This window comes from Glycine max, chromosome 14, assembly GCF_000004515.6.
Source record: "Glycine max cultivar Williams 82 chromosome 14, Glycine_max_v4.0, whole genome shotgun sequence".
Lineage (NCBI taxonomy): Eukaryota > Viridiplantae > Streptophyta > Magnoliopsida > Fabales > Fabaceae > Glycine > Glycine max.
In genome coordinates, this window is record NC_038250.2 from 2,316,841 (window position 1) to 2,331,834 (window position 14,994).

Here is a 14,994-nt window from a genome sequence, read left to right on the forward strand (position 1 = left end):
TGCTCTCAAGACTAGTAGTATACTGCATTCTTCAGAAGACTAGTGCAGACGAAGGGCTCAATTATGGCTAGTTCTTTATTCAGATACTACATTTTTATCTTTCTTGTTCGGATGGTATTGAGTGTGTCTAAACTATTGGTTAAAAAAATAATAAATAATTAATTATTATATGAATTATAAAAGAATATATAAAATAGTATAATTTTTTTATTTTCAATAAAAATAAAAATAACATCTTCTTTTTTATAACTCACATTTCTATCATTAAATCATCACTTTAAGAAATAAAAAATCATAAAATAATTAACAAAATCTATTTACAGTAATATAAAATTAATAATAAAAAATAGTATATATATATAATAATGTTATTAATTAATTTTATTTCATTATTCAATCACAATTTATCATATATAATAATTTAAAAAAAATTATACAAATGATATTTTTTTAGCTGATTGACAATGTTAAAAAATTTGTATTGCCAATACATGGTTAATAAAATCAATTTAATTCATAACTATTATTTTATAGTTGTATAAGTCTATTTGGAAAAATTTTTCTATAAATATTTGTAGGAAAAAATAAAAAATGAAACAAGCTTGTGTCGCATGAAAAAAATAATTTTAACTTTATAAAAAAATTTATTTATTTTTATTTTTCTATAAATATCTATAGTCTGAAACTTATCCAACCAGCCCTGTTTGTTTAAAAAAATTTCAGCAAAAAAAAAAGAACCTTTACTTTTATTAATCTATAACTATTAATAAAGCCAGTCATTTCATCTAGTGTACATATTTTTTATTCTTAATTTATCTTTTTTAACTACTTCTAAAAATCGCTCACAATCATAAGCAGTTGCGGTCTAATATTTCATTCGTCCCTAATTATAAAATACTTTTTAAAAATTTATTTTTCTCTTTTTATCAGATATTTTTTTTAATTTTTAGATATATTAGTTATTTTTTCTCTACATATTTTTAATTAATTATTCATTTTCCAAACATTAATAATAAATTATTAAATACATAGAGATAAAAATAATAATTTTAAAATGATAGTATAATTAGTAGAAAAATTTAATGTAATTAACTAAATTAATTCTTTTATTAAAAGCATGAATTAGTTAAAAAAATCATAATTAAAAACAAAAGGAATAACTTTTTAACATGACAATCATGACAATTATATTTAACTAAAAAAAAAAGACAGATAAAACGCATGACACAGAATGCACAAGACATGGAGTACCTAATTTTCAACTAGTTAAAATAAAAGAAACTAAACTCTTTTCAAATACAACTTTATTTACAGTAGTAACTTTTGCATTTTACTCTTTCTTTCTTTCTGCCATTCATTATACCAACGTATAAACATCTCTTTCTCTCTCTCTCTCTCTCTGGTGTGCCTTTGCAGTAGTACTTTGTTCGCTACTTCGCTTCTACACTCCACTCCATTCTCTGGTTTGTGCACCAAAATCATTCCTTTTTCTGTTTTAATTAATTAAATTCATGCTTCTGCTTCTTGCTTTGATGCTGCCTCTTTTGCGTTTCTAGTGGTTTTCGTTTCTCTACTCTGTCTTGTTGAATTCACTGAAAATTTCTCCAGTTAGGGATTTGCACTTGTGCTTAAACTTTGAATTTCTTCGTATATTCGTGATATCCCTCATTATATGTGAAATGCGCGTTTTTTATGCCCTTCTCAATTGGGTTGAAAAAAACTTGCGGTACCCCTTTTTCTTTACTGCTTTCCCAGTTTATGTTTTTTAATTAAGAAAAGAAAGTAAAAAAGAAACAAGAGAAAAAAAAAGTTAAATTCATTTTCTCTTTACTTCAATATTTCAAATAATTCTCTCTTTGGTCGCCTTTTTCTGCCCAATCAAATATAGTAAATTGAGGTGTTAGTCTGTGTTTTGTGTCACAATCACTCAGTCTCATTATAACATACTTTATGTTGTGCACTGATTCACCGTGCTCTCCATTTTCCTTTTCCATACAATCCTTTAAATTTCAACAAATACAATGTCAAAAAATGAATCAGGCCTTGGAATGACTATGACAGTAATGGAAAAAGGCATAAAAATAATAATTAAAATGATCGAGAATGCTAAATAGTTCACCGTAGACACTATGAAGTTAAGACCCAATTTTCAGCAATAACAATCTAAAACAACAGACACTAAATAGACTTAATGTGGTTGAAGTGATAAACTTGATGTAGCTTAAGCCTTAAATACAGACAGGCTAAGTTAATAATTAATTGCCAGAGATGTTTCTTTTTGTGACCATAGACCAGACTTATTTCATTTTAGACGAGATAAATTTTTGCCTTTGTGAATGTTATACGACTTGATGTAGGTGGTATGTTCTTCTCTTTTGTTAATGGCTCGGGAAAAAGAAAATCTTATAATCATTTCGCGTGTGCTGTTTTCTTATAAATGGTGATTGAGGCTGCAGTGGTGTTAGGCATGATCGCTATTTTCATGCAACATTTTGTAATGTTCTTTTTTGTTTTTATAGAAGTGCAGGAACAATGTCTGAGAAAATCACAGCTGAAAAACTTTTAAACACCCTTGTGGAAACACTTACTGAAAAGCAAAAATCTGGATTATTTTTTGAAGAAGACAAGTCAAGCTCAGTGAGCTCCCAATTCAATAGACTATTTGGACGCCAGAAACCTGTGCACCATATTTTAGGGGGTGGAAAATGTATGGTAGTTCTAGATAATTTCCTGTAAAATCTATCATATTGACCTTGACTTCTAAACCTTTTTTGGGGTTTCCATTGAATGATGCAGCTGCTGATGTCTTGTTATGGAGGAACAAGAAGATCTCTGCTAGCGTTTTATCCGCAGCAACAGCTATATGGGTGCTTTTTGAATGGCTTAATTATAATTTCCTAACTATTTTATTCTTTGTTGTGGCTCTTGGTATGCTTGGACAGTTTCTTTGGACAAATGCATCCGGCTTGTTTAGCAGGTTATCCAAGCATCTTCTCTTCTTTTGATGTCTTACTTTATGTAAATATATTATGCTACTTTACAACTTAAACATGCTTTGTTCTCTGTTGGCTGACAGGAAGCCATCTAAAGTTCCCCGTTTTGTCCTCCCAGATGGTATCTTCGTGAATATTGCAACTGCAGTTGGTGCTGAGGTTAACCGTGGTTTGAGGTTTCTCCAAGATGTTTCATGTGGAGGAAACCTAAAACAATTTCTTATTGTATGTTTACTCTTATGTTTGCTTCCACTGTAATTGTTATTTACGATCCACGTTCATGCTTATAAGTTAGAATGTAGTTTACAGGTTAAACCATTCTTCAGTTTCTGACACCAGTATTTGTTATAGTACTTGTTATTCAATCAATTTCATTTATTTTTGTTTGCTACAACATCTTCTGTTTGTGACATGTTATTGACATATCTCATCAAAATTGTCAACTGCTTTTTCTCTTCGTCGAATTTCTATTTTGTGCTCATTTAGACAGGGATAAGTTTTTTGAGATCGTGGGAACTTGCCAAGCCAACTACACCTTATGTGACATTATCTTCTAAGAGTCATTTGATCTTAAGTTGTTTGTTATTGTGTGGTTTCCTGATTTTATTACTTTGTTGTTGCTAAAGATTTTAATTAGTGAGCAAAAAACACAAGGAGTTGGCACCCAGGAAGGGTGTGGGTAGGTTGGGGGTGGGGGAGACTGACATCCAGCATATAACTGAATTGGGGAAACAAGGATTTTAAATTATAAGTCTCAAGGGTCAATATAGGTTGTTTTACATGACTTGGAGTTGTATTATATGACAAATAGTCAATGTGGGTGGGTTGCATTTAGTATCTTTAAATGCACAACCATGATAATGCACTTTCTACTTTGCCATCGGTTATTTTATCTTATATATGATAAATTATATTTACTTTCATATTTTGTTGCAAAGGAAAAATATATGCTTTTTTTGTGGAATTTGTGATAATGGCTATAACATCCCCAGGTTATAGTAAGCTTATGGGCTGGTGCTGTGATTGGGAGTTGGTGCAATTTTTTGACTGTCATGTATATTGGTGAGAGACCTGCTTTCTTTTCATCTGTTGATATAGATTAGAATGTGTTGACCAGAGTGTCTGCTTACTTGAATTATTAAGTCAGACAAAGTTTGAAAAATATAATTCAAAATTTCAACTAATCCTACAAATATCCGCTCAGAGAAATGTGAATTATTGAAATTATGGAAATTGTATTATATTAGCATTTGGTAAAGCCAACCTTATGTTGTGCTTGTATGATGGATATGAAGGATGATTAAAACAACATATTAACTTTCAAAAGCTTGTTATTTGTCTGTCTATGCCATAACTGTGTAGCATAGGAAATGATTTGAAAGATGTTAAATTCCTGTTAAGATGCTGGAGTGAGGAGTTTGGATGGTGTAACACAATCCACGCACACAAATGTATGCCTTGTTAAGTGTTTTCTGATAATATGCCTCCTCAATTTTGAAATCAAATATTAGTGTATGTTGATCTATATTATTTTGTGGGATAGTGGATCTTTTTCTTCTTGAAGTTCAAATGGATGATATAGTACCGTTAGAAGTTCAACAATGATGTTTTTCCTTCTAGTTTGATTTTTCAGGTCATACCTGATTTGCTAAATTTCTATTTTGTTATGTCTAAGGTTTTGTTGCTGCACATACACTCCCAGTTCTCTATGAAAGGTATGAGGATCAAGTTGACAACTTTGTGTACAAGGTCTTTGATCAGTTGCAAAATCACTATCAGAAGCTGGACACTGGTTTGCTCAGCAAAATCCCCAAGGGAAAGCTCAAAGGAAAGAAGTATGAATAGATTCTTCCTTACGTAAATGGTTTGATTTTCAATATCCCTTTCTCTAACTTGTGATGGAATTGGGAAAGGCTGAAGGATGTAATGTAAATAGGGAACAATTCTATGTAGGGGTCTTTAGAATTTGTTGTGTCTCATTATTTGACTGGGATCAAGGCTTCATTGATGACTGTTGCAAACTTGTGAAGCCACTTACAAGGCGTTTGATACTTACCCGTTTAAAACCCTAATACATAAAAAAGAGTAATGTAGGGGATGCGAGGAGAGGAGAGAGATTTTAAGAAAGGGAAAGTATTTTATTTGATTCACAAGGGGTCGGGGAAATAAATAAAACGACTATTATTCGTTTAAAAAGATCAAATAAAGCTATTAAGGATAATTTAGTTTTTTTTATTAATTCGTGGAAAAGTTTTTCTCCGCCAAATCCCGTTTAATTTTGGAGAGAACCCAAAACTGTCTTTTTATTTTAGTTTGTATACTTTTGATTATGATTTTAAAAAATTATTATTATTTTTAAGTTGTTTTTCTGATTTCAAGAATTTATAAAGGTAGTGAAACAAGTTTTTTTTATACCATTTTTTTTGTATATTTTGAAAATAAAAAGTAAAGTAAAATTAATGTTATTATTGTAATCATTCATAAAATAATATAGATAATATGAATAGCAAACTAAAACCTACCTTAATAGTTTTTTTGTCAATCTGGTCATGCTATTTTTAATTTTCTCAATTGAATCCTTGATTAGTTATAATATGATGAAACTTGATCAGGATCATTGAGTTGATTATCAGACTAGGTTATAGCCCAATTGATCGAGCATACTTGTATATATGTCCACTTCATTTTAAAGGTTCTGTTATTTTGAATTCGCCCACACAAGCTCATCATCCTCCGGATTGCTTAACTTGTAAATTAGCTTTATTTTTTGAAGAACTTATCTATACTTATATAAATTAAAACTATTAAAAAATTAATCATTTATTAATTGTTTTAATGTTTATTTCAAATAAAACAAATACAAATTAAATAGTTTCTTTTTTCAAATCTTTACATCCTAATATACCTTAACATAATATTTAATCATATATCTATATTTTTTATATTTATAATATTTATCATTTACTCCTATATCATAAAATAAACATATAACTTGGTCACATAATATAAAATTATAAATACATGAAAATAATAGAAATAATTATAGTTTTTCTGATTTTCATTTTTAAATAATGGCACACTCTTCTCACTTTCAATTTTAAATTATTTTAATATTAAATTTAATTTATGTTAAGCTAATTTTAAAATATAAAATATTATTTAATATTTATCATTTACATAAATTTGAAATATATAAAATTTTATGGTTTAATTATTATTATTCAAATTGTTTCAATTACAAGTCTTCTAAATATATATACTCGTTTAAATACAAATTTATACCAAATTTAAACAAATTGTGCAAATTACTTGTATTGTTAAGAAGGTTAGAAATGAATCCAGCTTATTCAAGAAGTTGGATTCAGGTCGTCTTGATAAAAAATGACTCAATTCAAGGTCAGATTCAAGTTTAATATAAACTTTTGTTTTTCTATGATACATTCCACTTTAAATGATACTTAATAAGAGAAAAAGAAATATAAACCTGCTCTACTCATATGTAAGTAAAAATAACTAATTTAACATTAATTAAGAATGTTAGTGGATATTATTTAATTTTATTAATCTATAAAAAAATAAAATTATTTCTAAGATATCCTTAATTGAAACTTGTTATAAAAAATAATTATTAAAAATAAAATTAGAATTAAATGAAAAATATTTAAAATGATAGCATTAAAAAAAAAATTAGTTAGATTTATTTAAGTTCAACATATAAAATCACTTTAGAGAAATGATACTGTACAACAATTTATACAATATCATTTTATGTGTCTATCTTTCTCTGTCATATCATTTATTATATTTTAAAATTTTATCTTTTCTCTCACTTTTCTTCCTTTCTATCTCTTTGTTTTAAAATTTGTTGTACATGTAAAAAAATAATAAATATTAACAATGTATTTAGAGGACAGAAATGTCCACTACTACTACTCATAAAAAATAAAATTAAAATATATGCACCTAATCCAATTGCTTTAAGACACAAATATGTGATGTATTTGAGTAGTCACGAGGGAGAAATGAATGATGAAGCACACGATTTTGAAAAGTCCCTTTTCCTCTCAAATGAGCATGTTTGGCCAAAATCTATGTTGTAAAGGTTTTTACCCTTTGGCATTTACATTCACCTTTTCTTTCGGGGGCTGTTTTTGGCATCTCCATGTCATCCAAGTGCATGTGACAGTGAAGCTCAAGCGTGTGTGCAGCACTTAACTCCACATGTTGAATGCATTTTGCAACATGAAGCCATGAGCTTGCCTCAAGTTTTGTCCACCATGGAAATTTGTATGGTCAGAAGCTTCACCACCTCAGCCATTGCCTCCTTTGCACTCATAAAGAACGTTGAATTCTAACAAGAAAACAAAATCAAAAGTGCCTCGTTGGTAGTAGAGAATGAACAAAGAAGGCAAACTTATCTTTCAGACAATCTCTAAGAGAAATGCTATTCTCACCCAATTTTTTCAGGAATTTTGGAGAGAAACAAAAAAAAAAGATGCAAAATTATAAAACAATACAAAAACAATTAGCAGACACCCTTCAGTTGAAAGAAAGCAAAATGAGACAAACATAGATATAACCGGTAATATTACGTAATAGGAAGAGAGATAAATAAAATGAACAATGGAATGGAAAGAGATAAGAAAATAAATAAATTATAAAAAAGTGTTATTATGTGTTGTAAAGGGTAGAATTATCCAATTCGGATTTCGGAATATATTAAAAGCTAGCCACCCTATATTTTATCTTTTCTTTTCTTTTATTTTTAAAATATAAATTTCTAATGTATATATAAATGTGAAGACTCATGAGCTCATTGAGTCAACAACAACCTAGGTCACAACCGAGGCAGTCTTTTATTTTATAGTATAATTCATTCTGTCATATATCTGTGTAGCAATGGTGGTCTTTATTTGCAAGGAAGAATATGGTGTGCTCTTGGGCAATGACTGGGCTGCAACTCATGAATTTGGCCACAACTTTTGTATCTCAAATGAAGGTGACGATGACGATGATGATAATGGCGTCATTGATGTGGCCCCAGCGGCATAGAAGAATTTCGCAAAACATGCATAAATGAGGAGGATGAGGAGGGATATAGTAGTAGTCAGTGTAAGCTTCATTCTGTAGTCTTGCTTAGTAATTACATTACATTTGTGTTTACTCTTGGAATAGGTTCTAGTGTTATGCTTAATTACGGTCACTATAAATTTGAGACATAATACATGTTTTATTAGTAATTAATGATTAATTCCACTCTCTCTCTCTCTCTCTCTCTCGGACCCAGTAATTTTCTTGTCGATCGTCTTTGACTCTATTATCTGATCATAGTTTTTTATTTATAATAATTTGATGGCAATTGGCAATGTACTTGTAATGGGGTGCAGGCAAATTTGATAAATTTGACATGACCCAATTATAAAAGGTTTCCTTTAATAAACTTATTATGATGATCTATACAAGAGTTTGCTATGTGTACCTTCCAGTTCATTTTTTCCTTGGCAGAATCATGGTTCAGGGAACACATAAATCAAGCTTATATATATGCAAAGAAGAAATTAAATTAGTGAGTTGAGTTTATGACAATTTCTTAACCATCTTGTTTCCTAATGAGGGAAGCCAATGATCCCCATTCACCTTTTAATTTAATTAACTACAAAGGAAAATCCTATCAGAAAGAAGCTAGCTAGCTGAGCAATTTTTACACTTTGCATGGCAATTTTACATAAAATAATTCAAATGTGTTTGATCTATCTTGAGATTCAGAGTATTCTCATCATATATGCCTTTTCTTATCAGATAATTAATTCATTGTTTTCTGGATTTTCTCCTCATCAGCGCATTACACCAAGCTATATGTATTGCTTGAAAAAGTCAAAGAGACATTATAGATATTATTTGACGTTATAGAAAGCTTCCGTACGTTTCAGAAAAGGATATATATATATATATATATATCAGAAGCAAAAGTGTCCACCGTCCACCAAAACAACAAAGTAACCAAGTTGCGGTTGTAGTAACAGTAAATGTAACAATAGAGCATTCTATTATTACATTAGTACAAATGTACAACTATAGTATAAAAGAGGCAGTCTATAGTATTAATATACAACTATAGACAAAAAATAAAATCAGACGAAGTGGTATCATGGGAGAGCCTTTTCATGTTTGTTCGTTCCTTAAAAATACATAGCACTATTTCAATCTGTTTCTAAATTTATTAATATACTTATATATCATGATTTCCAACCTCTCTTATAAAAGCTATCTGCCTTAATTTCTTCATTCACTTTGGAATTGAGTCCACATAATTCTTCAACAAATATCTGCTCACAATAAATTGGATTAATATGAATAGTAATTGTACGTCTTTCCTGTTTTACCAGCTTCTTCTCTGACTGTGAAACCAAACCAAATTTGTCCATAACAACAACCTTTTCAGGAACATCATCTTCCATTTGCTTATCTATAAGCAATGGCCTAGGTCATGCTCATGGTAGATGGAAAGAAAATCTAAAGATATATATAAGTATAATTTTTAGCCTTTTATTTAGATGTGGTGTATCCGGATGATAAAATTAAGAAAATAGTGCTCAATTGTTTAGAAACCCTGTTCAATTTTTCACCTTTTAATTACAATCTTGTGCATTGCACAACTAAATTACTAGTTAATTTTACATAATTTTTTCAAAAAAATTTACTTAGTGTTGTTTATTTTATCAATATATTTTTTGTTGAGTGATGCAGTTAGTTTTAAATAAATCTAAACTTTTTAAAAAAAAAATTGTCAAACAGTTTTAACTTAAAAGAAATTTTAAAACAAAAAAGATAAAAAATTTCATACAACTTTTACTTTATTTTTAAACCTTAATATGAATTAAAAAAAAATGGATCAAACATAACGTCATAACCTTGATATTAGTTAAGATTTTGTTGATTTTAATTTAAAAGCTTTCACTTTTTTTTTAATCTAACAGAGTCCAACCATTATTATTTTTTTATTAAATAATCCAACCATTATTTTAATGATAGCAAATAAACTATCAATAAATGATATAAGCTTCGTTATGCTAGTAGTAATTTAATTAAATATACGCCACATGCATTTAAAATGGATTTCTAATATTCAGTGATAATTTGTAAAATCGTTGAATTGAAGTTAATAGTATAAAAGAATATATCATATGTTAGAGTGAAATGCACCACTTCATAAAAGGAAAATATTAAGAATGAACGTGAAAGAATAAAGAAAGTGAAAGCCTAAAGAAATAGATAATTTTACATTTATATATAGAGAAGGATAGTCTTGTTTGTTGTTGAGTGCTCTAAGGAGACTAATTAAGAAATGAATAAATAGAAACTTTTTATTAAAAACTACATTAGAAATTATGGTAAAAGATAATTAATAACACTTCTCAGAAAAAAAATGTTTTTTAACTATTGTTAACATTTTCCAATTTAATTATCCATGTGAAAGGAAAATTTAGATTATGTGATAAGTGTCAAGGAATCTAGCTCACTTAATTGAGCAAAGATGTGTAAATTGTTGTAAACTCCCTCACACTACTGTCTTCGATTTCTACAAACCAAAAAAATATTGTGGTAAGTTATGTTGGGAGTTATTTCTTTTACACTATGTGACACGGATTAGAAGAATAACCATGACAAATACGCATGTCATGACAAACATGACAAGCCATGTTAAGCAAGAAGTCTTAGAACTCTCCGAGTAGATTGCCGTTGCTCGCACATTGGCACGACCGGTGCTTGCCAAGCTATGTTCAATAGCCTTCTCTGTAGAATCAAGTATCTGCAAAGCAAGCCACCCACAACCAATTCATATAACCGTTTAGCAGTAAGAGAAGCACGATTGAATGAAAATATGAGATTCGAGACCTTTTCAGTATTTTGCAGGGACTGGCTCATCGTGAGACTACTCTCTTTGAGTTGTTTTGCCAAAACCACCATTTCATCAGTCAAATCTTCTTGAAGCTTTCTAAATTAAAAATTGAATAAAACAGAAAAACTATGAAAACACAAGTGATGCACAATAAATGCAGAGTATCTAGAGAGCACAGTAAATGACTATATAAACTTTTGATCTAATACATTAGCACACATGATTTAATGGAAATTATTGGTATCATAATGATAATGATTCAGAAACATTCTCAGGACTAGTCAATGAAGACGATATAAACTCTCAAATATATATAATCCTAATCATATTAAGCTAGTAACATATGGTAACTGGTAAGTTACTAACAATGTATCAGCGATTGACCTTAATATATCGGTGCTTGTCCTGAAGAAAAATATACTTTGTTGTTCTAGACAAATTGACATATGAACATAAGGTTTGTGGCTTGTAGGTTATGGACGCTCCACAAAAGCAGTACAGGGTCTATTGATCCACCATTACATAAACTTCAAATAACAACTCAAATAAACAGTACCTGTGCTTTTCAATGTGTGCATGTGCTGTAGCATCCAGTTTAATAGGTGATGTGTGGTCAGTCTCAGCAGGCTCATGCGCTCTATCTTCCATACTTGAGGCAGGTCTGTCCAATGAATCAGATGAGCAACAGTAAAACAGCCTACAAAATACACATAGTAGTAAGAAAGGCTAACTTTAGCTTACACAGGCCTTCTTCTCAATCCAGAAGAAAGGAGTATCTGCTTTTTTTCCTCAATTTCAGAATGTTTTTCTTTAACAAAATTCCTTTCGAAGTCCTTCCCGGGTACTTGTGTGTCAATCTGGGTTAAAAAATTGTGGTTAAATGATTGTGCTTATTAGGCCAAAACTAAAAATACATAAAATAAAAAAACCAAAAAGGAGCTTACTTTCATGATGCATTCCATATTTCCAACAAAGTCAACAAAATAAAGCCATCAAATGTAACACTTTTCACATGCTACAGTGAACATATTATAAACCACTAGCTGAGAGTTTGGACAGTTTGCATGATGTCTTGGGTTAATATCTTACAGTCATTGTATAACAAAAATATAGTGAATGTAATATGATTTTCTCCATTGTGTAATAAATCCTAAAAGTTTGGTTAATTAAGTGGGAAAAAGAGGATGGAGTTAAAAAATTAAAATGATTTTTAACAAAAGTTAAGATCCAAAGTGAAAATGTGTTAAGAACCCACAAGCAGCAGAGCTGAGAAATAGAGGAAACGAGTAACAAATACACACCACATGATTAACCAATTTGGAAGCAATGGCTTCAATCTTCTCTGAATAATCATTCAACATAGCCTTTGAAATCCTGCATAACCAGAGCAGAGCATTTATACACACAAATGAATGCACTTATGTAGTTTCAACTATAATTCCATGACACCTATGTGTATCAGATGGTAATAGGTAAATAAAGAGACGCACAATACCTGGGTAAGCCTTCCAGTGTCCTTTCTTCAGCCAATTGTTCTAATTGTTCACGCAAAGTAGCAACATACTACAAAATCCAAAAATCAACAAATGATTAAGTGTGTGTTTTTCCAGAGTTAACAGATGACTAAATTAATAAAACATATATTTCAATAAAATTAGAAAAGGTTCATCTTCAGACTTACATGCACAAGTTTTGCTTGATTTTGCTGTTGAGGAGCAGCTGCAAGCAACCTCCTCAAGTTTACTTCTGTTTTACTGATTCCCATACCTACACTGTTCAGTAATTATACAAATTATCTATAAATCAAACTTCATCAAGCAAAGAAATAGACGTATTTGTGTATCAAACTGAAAAAATAATAATCAGAAAAGCTTATCCGATCAAACTACCCCGGATTATAAACACAATCAAACACCCTAAATATCAATCAAACTATTTCAACCAGTTTAAAGTTGAAAAAATTACCAGAATTCAGCAATTACAAAAAATACCATACCAGAATCATGGCCAATTTTAATCGAAAATTGAGGACCTACAACATACTTTTTTTACCGGCAATAATAATAACAATTAAGTTCCAATTCAGAACGTGAAAAACAGTTTAGATATTGTTCTCGACTAAATTTACCAGTGAATATCTTGGCATTCTATTTCCTATCCATGTAGATGTTTCCGAAGTGAAAAATTGCAAATTCCAACACTATACTATAGAGTAAATGCTAACATATATCAAACGGAGTTTCCAGAACCGTTTCTAAAACTTCAACCCCTTACAGCGGAGAAAGAAAAGTGTTTTAATTACCTGAAGAGAAGAAATCAGAGGTAGAAACAGATCGTGTCTCCGGCGTCGAACGGTGGTTTCCGCCGCCGTTGCTTCAATGCTATTATGATGCCTCGTACATAACGGAGTGTGCTTCAGTTCAGATCCAAAATGAGAACGCAACCCGAATCCGAAAAACTGAACTGCTTCTTTCTATGGGCCTGGATTGATAGTAGGTGAATAACGCATTCAAGGCCCAATGTCTAGCACCGTTTTCCTTTTTTTTTTATCACTTTTTTAGTTTTTTCTTTGGAAGACGTTTGCTAGGAAATAATTTTTTTTTTCTCGTGCATAGGTTTAAAAAACTTAATTTTTTTATCTTTGGTATCAATTTTTAAAAAATAATATTTCTAAAAAAATATATTTTCTGAAATTTTTTTTAATTAGTTTCTCACTAAAACTTTTTCATGGAAGAGAAAAAAAATCTTACTTTCTCAAATAATTTTTTCTACTATCACAAAAATATCATCTTACTTTTTATTAAATTATTTAATATGATAAAAATATTACATAATTTTTTCATTCTTAATAAACTTATCTTAAAATTATAACGATTAACCAAATAAATTTTATTAATTCTCAATAAATATGATTTTCAGAATTCATGAAAAAAACTTTTCTCCTACCCATGGTCTCCTTAATGACACCACTCATTGTTTTTGAGAATTTAATTTAATTTTAAAAGTGATATTTTTAAAAAGATCAAAAGCAATGATTTTATATTTTGAGAGATGAAAAAAAATACATGATCAAAATCAAACTTTGCTTATTTTAATGAAAGCTAAAAATATATTTAACTCAATTATGAATAAAATTCCTACTTCTTAGTAGATCTTATCTCACGTTTGTTTCATGAACTTGTCCTTCCGTTGAATTTGAGTTTTACTTTAATCGCAATCGGACAACATTATTTGTGGTGGTTTTTCTACCATGGTCTTTATTAATAATTTAATATGCGCGTACACACCTTAGCGTGAATGTGGTGAGTAACACGAGAGTTCATATGATAAGAATGCTTGAAGGTTACATTCATCTTATTTTTATATTATACCATTATTCTTTACATTTTTTTTCCTTTCGAATATAAACATTTTAACAGGGTTAAAAAAATTTACTTGAGGATTCTGCTACACTAAAGACTAAAGTAAAGTTGGGTGATTTTGATTTGAGGGTAAAATGACTTTCGAGTTGGAACTTGGCCTTGGGCTGATACATTGATAAAACTCAATGCGTATTTAATTAAAACTTATTTTTAAAAATATAATTTACTTTATTGATTTTTGAAAAATAAATAAGTATTTATATAAAATTTAAATGTGAAGAACATCAAGTAGATTAACTAGTTTGAAGTTATTTCAACTTAATTAGAAGTATCGAGTTTTAATCCTAAAAATATTATGGCAAAATTGTAAATTTGGTCCCTTAGTTTATTTCTAGTTTCAGATTTGGTTCCCATCAATCTAATTCACGAATTCCGTCCTCCTATTTTATAAAATTGTGCAATGTTGGTCTACTATGTCATAATTGGATGGTGGCCGTTAACAAATGATGTTGACTGCCATGTGTCATGTTCTTATTGGATGATGACCGTCACATGTCATTTTCTGATTGGATGTCAATTCCGTGAAAGATGAAATGCATTGTTGTTTTCATTGACCAATCAAAACATGACACGTGACCGTTATCATCCAATAAGAACGTGACACGTGACCGTCATCATAACTTGTTAATGTTCAATGTCCAATTATGGTCTGGGGATCAACAATGCACGATTTTAGAAA

At 29.8% G+C, this 14,994-nt stretch overlaps 2 protein-coding genes across 3 annotated transcripts; one reads left to right on the plus strand and one right to left on the minus strand.

Annotated features, from left to right (window-relative positions):
* Positions 1-1,343: 1,343 nt before the first annotated feature.
* On the plus strand, positions 1,344-5,214 carry LOC100787981 (reticulon-like protein B8-like). The gene is made up of 6 exons (NM_001255001.3): positions 1,344-1,463; positions 2,520-2,707; positions 2,797-2,977; positions 3,077-3,218; positions 3,986-4,055; positions 4,669-5,214. Exons 2-6 carry the CDS (start codon positions 2,533-2,535, stop codon positions 4,836-4,838), a joined length of 738 nt encoding a protein of 245 aa, NP_001241930.2. The 5' UTR covers positions 1,344-1,463; positions 2,520-2,532; the 3' UTR covers positions 4,839-5,214.
* Positions 5,215-10,459: 5,245 nt separating this feature from the next.
* Positions 10,460-13,326, minus strand: LOC100793814 (putative membrane fusion protein Use1). Of its 2 annotated transcripts, none has more exons than NM_001361520.2 (8): positions 13,196-13,326; positions 12,575-12,660; positions 12,389-12,456; positions 12,195-12,267; positions 11,635-11,750; positions 11,450-11,554; positions 10,890-10,989; positions 10,460-10,803 (listed from the first exon to the last, which is right to left on the minus strand). In NM_001361520.2, the coding sequence occupies exons 2-8, from the start codon at positions 12,656-12,658 to the stop codon at positions 10,627-10,629; spliced, it is 723 nt and encodes a 240-aa protein (NP_001348449.2). In that variant the 5' UTR covers positions 12,659-12,660; positions 13,196-13,326; the 3' UTR covers positions 10,460-10,626. The 2 variants fall into 2 exon arrangements, with proteins under 2 accessions (NP_001348449.2, NP_001242746.3); NM_001255817.4 differs by having other exon boundaries at positions 12,575-12,665.
* Between the last annotated feature and the right edge of the window lie 1,668 nt (positions 13,327-14,994).

Coding starts and splice junctions, on each gene's coding strand:
- LOC100793814 (NM_001361520.2), bottom strand. CDS start 12,658: ATGGGAATCAGTAAAACAGAAGTAAACTTGAGGAGGTTGCTTGCAGCT. Junction 12,457..12,574: donor ATCAAGCAAAACTTGTGCAT/GTAAGTCTGAAG, acceptor TGGATTTTGTAG/TATGTTGCTACTTTGCGTGA. Junction 10,804..10,889: donor CCCTGCAAAATACTGAAAAG/GTCTCGAATCTC, acceptor CTTGCTTTGCAG/ATACTTGATTCTACAGAGAA.
- LOC100787981 (NM_001255001.3), top strand. CDS start 2,533: ATGTCTGAGAAAATCACAGCTGAAAAACTTTTAAACACCCTTGTGGAA. Junction 3,219..3,985: donor ACCTAAAACAATTTCTTATT/GTATGTTTACTC, acceptor TAACATCCCCAG/GTTATAGTAAGCTTATGGGC. Junction 4,056..4,668: donor TTTGACTGTCATGTATATTG/GTGAGAGACCTG, acceptor GTTATGTCTAAG/GTTTTGTTGCTGCACATACA.